Source organism: Lupinus angustifolius, chromosome LG09, assembly GCF_001865875.1.
Source record: "Lupinus angustifolius cultivar Tanjil chromosome LG09, LupAngTanjil_v1.0, whole genome shotgun sequence".
Classification (NCBI taxonomy): Eukaryota; Viridiplantae; Streptophyta; class Magnoliopsida; order Fabales; family Fabaceae; genus Lupinus; species Lupinus angustifolius.
The window spans coordinates 10,804,050-10,812,379 of record NC_032017.1 but is presented as its reverse complement, the minus strand read 5'-3'; the positions used below and the strand labels follow the sequence as shown (position 1 = coordinate 10,812,379).

Sequence of the window (8,330 nt, the reverse complement as noted above, 5' to 3'; positions counted from 1 at the left end):
ATACATAATAGTTAACTCTCTCGAACTATTGTTCTTAATAGACTTGTTCGAGAATTGGGGGAAGGGAGATTGCAAAGAATAGACAATATAAAAAAGAACTATTAAAATTGGACCAGACAACATATATTGACTCAAAATTTTAAAAATTTATTAGCCAATCCACTTATAAAGCCTCTCATCAATAAAAGACTTTAATAAATTAACATTTCACTCCAACAAGCTTTCTTCAAAAATTACATACCACCACAATAAGAATCTACAAATAGAATTAAGATATCAAAACACAGTTTAACATAATATTTTTAATTGAAAAATAAAAAATAAGCAAGAAAAAAAAAGAAACAAACTTTGTTCTCATTCCCTCCAAGCAAGCAGATTCAAGTATTACAAAGAATCGGGATTCGGAAAGGGGAGGAACTTTTGTCTACTTAAGTGACATCCTAGTTGCAGTATTAGTGTAAAACATATATGTGTATATATATAAATAAAGCATAATTGGATACCCGATACCTCTCTCCTTTATTTTACTTTTTTGCAATAGGTGTTATGGCAATTCATTTTTCTGTGAGTTTGTCATCAAACTGTTGTTTCAAATTACGAATCACATCACATGATGCAGCCGCAATATTGTTGTTGCGGTGACCGCCACAATCGCATCATACCGCAATTGTGGTGTGATACCGAATCACAGTGATGCGACCATAACAGGTTGCAATGTAATCGCATCGTACCGCATTTGAATCACATCGGATCTCAACGCAACCACATTGGGCTGCATAAGACCGCATCGATGTCAAAAATATGTTTTTACTCTCAAAATAATTCACACTGCAATGGTCCCAATATACATAGCAACAACTGTAATAATCACAACCACGGTAACCACAATCACAATCGTAACTGCAACCATAATTTAAAACACTACTGCATGCACTTGTCAAAGGTCACAATATTGTATTTCCTAGTAGTTCCCTGCCCACATACACGCTTATCCATTTCTCTTGTCTTATGTTTCCTTCCTCTACCTTGTAGTGTCTTTAACTTAGGTGGTAGAATAATGAATCCACTTCAGAGTTAAACATATATTTTATTCAGGGTTAATATGTGAAGCATTAACACATAAAATTAATACATTACCTAGCTCCATTATTCAACTTAACTTTGCATGAACAGCTAAGAACATTGTTCTTTTGTCCAGGGCTGAACCAAGTTGAAGCCCACCTTGGTCAATCTAAGGTAGGCTGATCAAGGGTGAGGACCGACCTTGGAGTACCTAATTTCTGTTGAACCGGGCTGAGAACCGACCTTAGACAACCTTCGATGAATACCTGAAAGAAATGACTCATACGCTCAAGTCAATATTTATAGAGGGCATGAGATAACTAGAGATAATGGAGGGATGATGGATCAAATGTTCGAATGTACTTCATGTGCAAAGACCTCCTATATTTATATTGACCTAGATGGGCTTACCTTGCGCTGAAGAAAAGTTCAATGATTTCATGGATGATGTCATGCTCATGTCTTCTTAATCAAACATCTGGAAAGATTATGTCTAGGCCTATGGTAGCTCCCAGGTCACCCCTAGGAGAGTCTTCTACCGTATGTTGTCTTATAGGGCACAACCCAACCTTGTTGGTCCAAGTGGGCAGATTAGGATCTTGAATATGGTTGGGCCTTAAGAGTTATGGTCTTTTTGCATTGGCCGACTAGTTGGCTTAGTTGGTCACTCGTGGCACCCTTTGGAGCTATGGGTAGGAACAATTACCAGAATTTGGTGGTATGGCCATAATCGAGCATGCCATTTGACTTATTTTTGTTGGCTTTATTTTCTAGTTGATTGAGCCATTTCACCGGCGTGAGACATTTTTAGTCTGTGATAATGTTCTTTTACAATTGCTTTCATCTTTTTTATGCTATTCCAGGTAAGATAAAAGGTGATGTACTTTCATTGTATTAAATGTTGTCATGCCCTCATCCTCATCTTATTAGTGTTATTCCAAGTAAAACAAAAGGGGATTCATTTTGAATGTATTAATTGTTATCATGTGTTTACTTTCATCTTATCCTTTCTACCACTTGGACAAGTGAGATTATATGTTCAATATCATAAGTGCTAATAAGAGAGTCACATTGTTTGATAGATGTAATTAATTATTTGTGTTATATCGTACATGATCTCTTGTATTCCCGATTGTTTTACGAAGGGAGTTAAGTTGAAAAGTAATGAGAGTTTAGTTGAAAGTAAAAGGATGAATATGGATCCATATGAATTGCCTTTAATGTTAAATTAGTCGAGAATGCTGATTCTATATGTATATACTGTGTAACACCGTGAAAAATCGATATATTTTATCAATTATTTATTTTTAACAAATATTAATTTTAGAAATTAGTCGGAAATGAATTAGGCTAAATCATAGTTGAGTGTTAGTCTTGTTTTATGATTTCCTAATTTGTGGTAAAGTTTTATTTTTTTCTTTGACGAAAATTTTTTGGACTGCTATCAGATCCAAATTCGCCTAAATTCGGCCCAATAACGTGTTTTTGAGTTCCGTAGTTCCGAATCCAATTCTGATGGCACCCTTGGCTTATAAATATTATTTTGTGCCTAGATAGACAACAAGTTTGTCCAAAACACATTTCTAAATATTTTTCACTCCGAATTCGGTATTCCAAAATTCCAACCGTAATTGGAAGATTTTATATCCATTCGAATATTAACCGACAATAGTCGGGCATGGTCTCATCGCGAATGTTTCACCGGAAAATTTACCTTATGTTCCCAAGTGAAACTTGCTAGGCAAGTACTCATCTTTTATGCAAATACCCATAAACCTCTCACTTACTCGTCTCGCCATTATTATTTGAAAACCTTTGGCTTACCCCCCTTAACTAAGATTTATTTAACTTAAAAGAGCCATCAAACCTAGAGAACCCCTTGGCTTGCCCCCTCCTAATCTGAATTACTCTACTTAAATAGCTCATTCAATTGGCTCTTCATTTCATTCATTCATTCTTCTTCTTCTTCATTTAGCTCTCAAGAAGTTCAAGGTAAACCTCATCCCTTTTGTTCTTAATCTCTTAGAAATCTAACTGTTAGTTTCTTACGAAATTTTAGTATGAGGATCATACGCTTGTTACGAAAATTTTCAACCCTAAATTTTTTCTAAAAACCTTCCTATCTCTTGTTACACGCAAGAACGCGAAAAATGATTTTTCGTAAATCTAGAAATTGTTGTTTTGAAATCATGAAATCTTATAGTTCATGGGGCTGTGTTTGTGTTTGAAAATATGCATGTTATTTATGTTGATGAATGATGATGATTTTGAAATCAAAGAATATTTTAAATCAAAATGTCGTTTTGATCATGAGATTAATCCTTGTAAAAATGTGTTTAAATGATCATCAACCGATAGGAATCGGGAACGAGACTTTCGAGGATAAATGTTGGTTCAAGAATATGAATTTTGGACCGGATGGATAAAGTCTCGGATGATCTTAGAATGGATTAAAAGGATGCCTTTCGCTTAGAGTTAGTAGGCAGACAATTTAACTCACGAATCGCTGATTGGTTTTCGTGTTTAGTTGCAAGGTGTTCGAAGTCGGACAATCTATGCATTCACGAAAGATAAATCAACCGCGCTGCAACCCAAGGTGAGAGAGAATACATTGTGACACAATGGTGTTCGAATGTGACACTCGGATCGCCCAACTACCTCAAAAGTTGGAAGTTATTTCTGTTTTGTTAGAAACTCGTACTTAACCAAACGATTACATATCTGGATTAAGTATGAATGTTTCCTTAGGTTGTATGCCCCTAGGATAGTATAAAATATCAAGTATTGTGGTTGTTAACCATGAAGGAATACCACTCGAGAAAGTAAAATGCATAGGGATAGGAAACAATGGTGGTATTGGATCAGGTGGCCCAAAAGGTTGAGAGAGTGGTCCTGGCCACTTGTCCAGCCATGCCTAGGCGAGCCAGACACGCCTGGGTGAACCAGACATGCCTAGCCACTGGACCAGCCACGCCTAGGCGAGCCAGACACTCCTGGGCGAACCAGACACTCCTTGCCACTAGACCAGCGACGCCTGGGCAAGCCAAACTTGCCTGGGCGAGGGCTAGGCAGCGTGCTTGGCCTGTTCTGGGCGATTTTGGAGCCTGAGTGATAGTCCCTCGCCTGGGCGAGACCTCAAGGATGATTTTGACCAGTTTTTGTGGATTTTTAGCTTGAACGACAGTCCCATAAATAGTTTCTCGCTTGAGGGACGGTCTTTGGCTTGGGCAAAACACAAACATAAATAGTGATTGTTTTTGATTTATTTATTGCTTAGGGTATAGCCCTAGCTTGGGTGTGAAATGTATTTACACTTGGGGAAGACCGTGGCTCGGAGGATTGAGTCTGGTCCCCAAATTGACAAACTTATACTGTCACTTTTGTTCTTGCGCTTTATGCAGGCAAGGATTCAAACTAGGATGTCGTGAGCAAGGCTATGCCGAAAAAGGATTACATGATACCACGCAACGAGGTCGTCTGACCGTAAGAGGCTTGGCCATATGGCCATCCAGTAGTGATGGTACGTAGTGGTAGGGATGTTATTCCTATATTACGTGATAACATAAGATCGGGTCCCATCGATATAAAAGAATAATTAAAATATTTAATCGGCAAACTTCGGTTAATATTCATACTCATTATGAATAACAAAGTAGTGGAGAGGAAATTTACGAGAGACGAACGAGTCTCACAATGTTGAGAGGGACAGCGATGAGGTATTCCTAGATGAGGTATTCAATTGGATCATACAATTCTCATAGCGTAAACTAGATGATCTCTGACAACCCCTCTTTCCAAGCAGGACCAATGAGAGGGATGCCCAGAAAGTGTTTGATACGACATCGTACTGAAATGGACAGTTTTTCAGAACCGATGGATCATATATTCTTACGAGGAATTTAGTTTTTTTGGTGCGATCAAATCGGCTTGTTATGGGACCTGTACTCTTGGTTATTTCCGAATAGTATATTGGAAGGATATTGGTGTAAGGGTGGATGAAATAAGCATATCATGCATGCATTGAGAGTGTAAATATTGATGCTCATGATTTGAGTTATAACATCATTTCATCATGGTGCATTATGTCAGTGATGTATATTGTGTATATCATGTGTGCATGTCGTCGATGAATTATATTCATTAGATGTTTTACTCACTCTTATTTTCTTTTCTTTCGGTTTGGCTTCAGTTCGCGTTCTCGTTTAGATGGACCGTACATCGAGGATATGGAGCTATGATTATCGATATCCTAGGAGGGGACATGGAGTAGTGATGAACATAGACATACCTACACATGCCCTTGTGCCTTAGAACTATAGATGGTTTGTGATGGCTGTACAATGCACTTCCTTTCACAGCATGCGAACTTGGAGACTTCTTTCACCTTACCTGCTCGGAGATTAACACCTACTGCCCATCCCTTCAGTCTATGATTCCTCATGCACCCAGTGATGTTGGATCGTCTACTAGGAGACAGAGTATAGACGATGTGCCCGATCCCCAACCAGGGAAGAGAGCTGTTATACGGACGCTGCCCGATCTTCAGGCAGATGTGGGAGTGGGAAGAAAGTCACAGGGTTTGTCCAATAATCCGGAAGAGGAATTGGAAACCGAAGAGGATTATTGTATGGAGTTGGTCTATATAGAGGACTCCATTGAAGTGGTGGACCTATCTTCTGATTCTAAGATGGAGGAGGATCCTAGTGAGTGCCCTAGTACAACCGCTAACCCCGGAGCTAGTAACTAGTGGCCATTTCCATTTCTAGTTGCCCTTGAGAAGGATATTTGTGTAGGATATTTGGATGTTTTGAATAAACCATACTATTGTATATATTTTCAGTTTGCACCAGGATGTATTCTGCTATGCTTTTGTATAAACGTTTTCAGTCAATTTCAATAAAGGATCATTCCATGGACTATTATTGTCTTTTCCTCCTCATGTTAGATTACTTAACGTGATGTCCCGAAAAGGAGTCAAATGTAAATGAAGGAGTTTTACATTAAATTTTGTTGGCCCATTTTGGGCAATATTATTAGAGTAATTTTCGGGGCGTTACAACATGGTATTAGAGCGGTTCTTTTCTATTCGTCCTTGGGCATGGCCTCACATGATTTCTTGTGTAACTTGGTATGCTTAATTTTTTGCTTGAATTATTCAGTTGAGAATACAACCCCTAGATAATTTCAGTAGGAGCAGTCTATGAGGATGAAGCTCAAGTATTTATGCTGCTGGCATCATTGGAGAAGAAAAGTGGAGAAGAGATTCAGAACCTACCCGTGGTTAGGGATTTCTCTGAAGTTTTCCTGGATGATATTCTTGGTTTACCCTCGATACGGGAGATAGAGTTTGCTATCGATCTGGTTCCTAGAACTTGACCGATATCTATAAGCTCCCTATAGGATGGCACCATTTGAAATAACGGAGTTGAAAAAACAATTAGAAGACTTGCTATGGAAACAGTTTGTCAGACCTATTGTCTCACTATGGGGTGCTCCGATGCTATTTTCAAAGAAGAAGGATGGCACTATATGCGGCTGTGTACTAACTACCGACAATTGAACAAAGTCACCATCAAGAATAAGTACTCATTGCCAAGAATTGACCACTTGATGGATCAACTATGAGGAGCTACCGTGTTTTCAAATATTGATCTTTGGTCAGGATACCACCAAATATGCGTGAAGTCAGAGGATATTCCGAAGACTACTTTACGGACGTGATATGGTCATTACGAATATCACGTGATGTCATTTGGTGTAACAAATGCTCCTGTAGTGTTCATGAATTACATGAATCGAATTTGTCATTCATACCTCGACCCATTTGTGGTCGTATTTATCGATGATATCCTTATTTATTCGAAGGATCGGGAGGAATATGTGAAGCATTAAAGGATAGTGTTGTAGATTTTGAAAGACAACCAACTCTATGTCAAGCTGTGAAAGTGCAAATTTTGGTTAGAATCGGTGAATTTTCTTGGGCATGTGATATCAAGTGAAGGAATTTTTGTAGGCCCTGCTAAAGTAGGAACGGTGATGAAATGGAATTCTCAGAAATCCGTAACACGGTCAGAAGCTTCCTCGATTTAGCAGGATACTATCAAAAGTTTATGGAAGGATTTTCGAAGTTGGCCTTGCCACTGACTACATTAACCAGGAAATACAAGGCTTTTGTCTAGACAATGTAGTGTGAAGAAAACTTTCAATAATTGAAGAAAAGATTGACTACAACACCTGTGTTGATTCTACCAGGTCCGAGGGGAAACTACAACGTGTATTGTGACGTGTCTAAACAAGGCCTATGTTGCGTGTTGATGCAACAACAAAAGCTGGTAGCGTATGCTTCTAGAATTATTTGACGCACGACTTGGAGTTGGTTGCGGTCATGTTTGCTCTCAGGATTTGGATTCATCATCTCTATAGAGTAAGATTTGAAGTCTTTAATGATCACAAAAACTTGAAGAATTTATTCGACCAAAAGGAGCTGAACATGAGGTAGAGACGATGGATCGAATTCCTTAAGGATTATGACTTTGATCTTTAGTACCACCCTAGGAAGGCGAAGGTGGTGGCGGATGCCTTGAGTAGAAAGTCTCTGCATTTGTCAACCATGATGGTCAGGGAGATGGAATTGATCAAGGATTTTAGGAATTTAAGCCTCGCGATGCAAGTAAAACCTAAGAGTTTGATGTTAGGTATGCTTACAGTAACAAATGACTTTATGGAACAACTGAAAGGTTTGCAAAGTTCCGATCCATAACTGCGAGAGAAGAGAATCTTGTTGGCTGAAGGAAGAGCCTTGAATTTCAAGAAGGAACCGTTGGAGTGTAGCAATGCAAGAACCGAGTCTGTGTGCCAAGAGACCATGAGTTGAAAATGGCAATCTTGGATGAAGCCCATTAGATCAAACTAAGTATGCATCCTGGAGCTACCAAGATGTATCAAGACTTGAAGAAGATGTTCTAGTGGTCCGGTATGAAGAGAAAAGTAGCATAGTATGTCTCATGCTGCTTAACGTGTCAGAAGGCAAAGATCGAACACAAGCGAACCGGAGGAGAACTCCAACCTTTGGATATCCCCGTTTGGAAATGGGATAGCAATGCAATGGATTTTGTGAGCGGATTTCCTCAGACTCAAAAGGGTTATGATGCAGTTTGGGTGATAGTGGATCGTTTGACGAAGACAGCTCACTTTCTACCTATCCATATGAAATACTCCTTGCAAAAGCCTAGCGAAGTTATACAACAAAGAAATTGTCTGAATGCATG

General features: G+C 38.8%; 1 protein-coding gene across 1 annotated transcript in view; it reads left to right on the top strand.

Annotated features, from left to right (window-relative positions):
* LOC109356247 (ferric reduction oxidase 2-like) overlaps positions 1 to 5,809 on the top strand; it is a 10,116-nt gene extending 4,307 nt beyond the window's left edge. Inside the window, exons 8-9 of the mRNA XM_019599577.1 lie at positions 620 to 708; positions 5,421 to 5,809. Coding sequence (XP_019455122.1) covers positions 620 to 708; positions 5,421 to 5,809 — 478 coding nt within the window. The remainder of the gene's footprint in view (positions 1 to 619; positions 709 to 5,420) is intronic.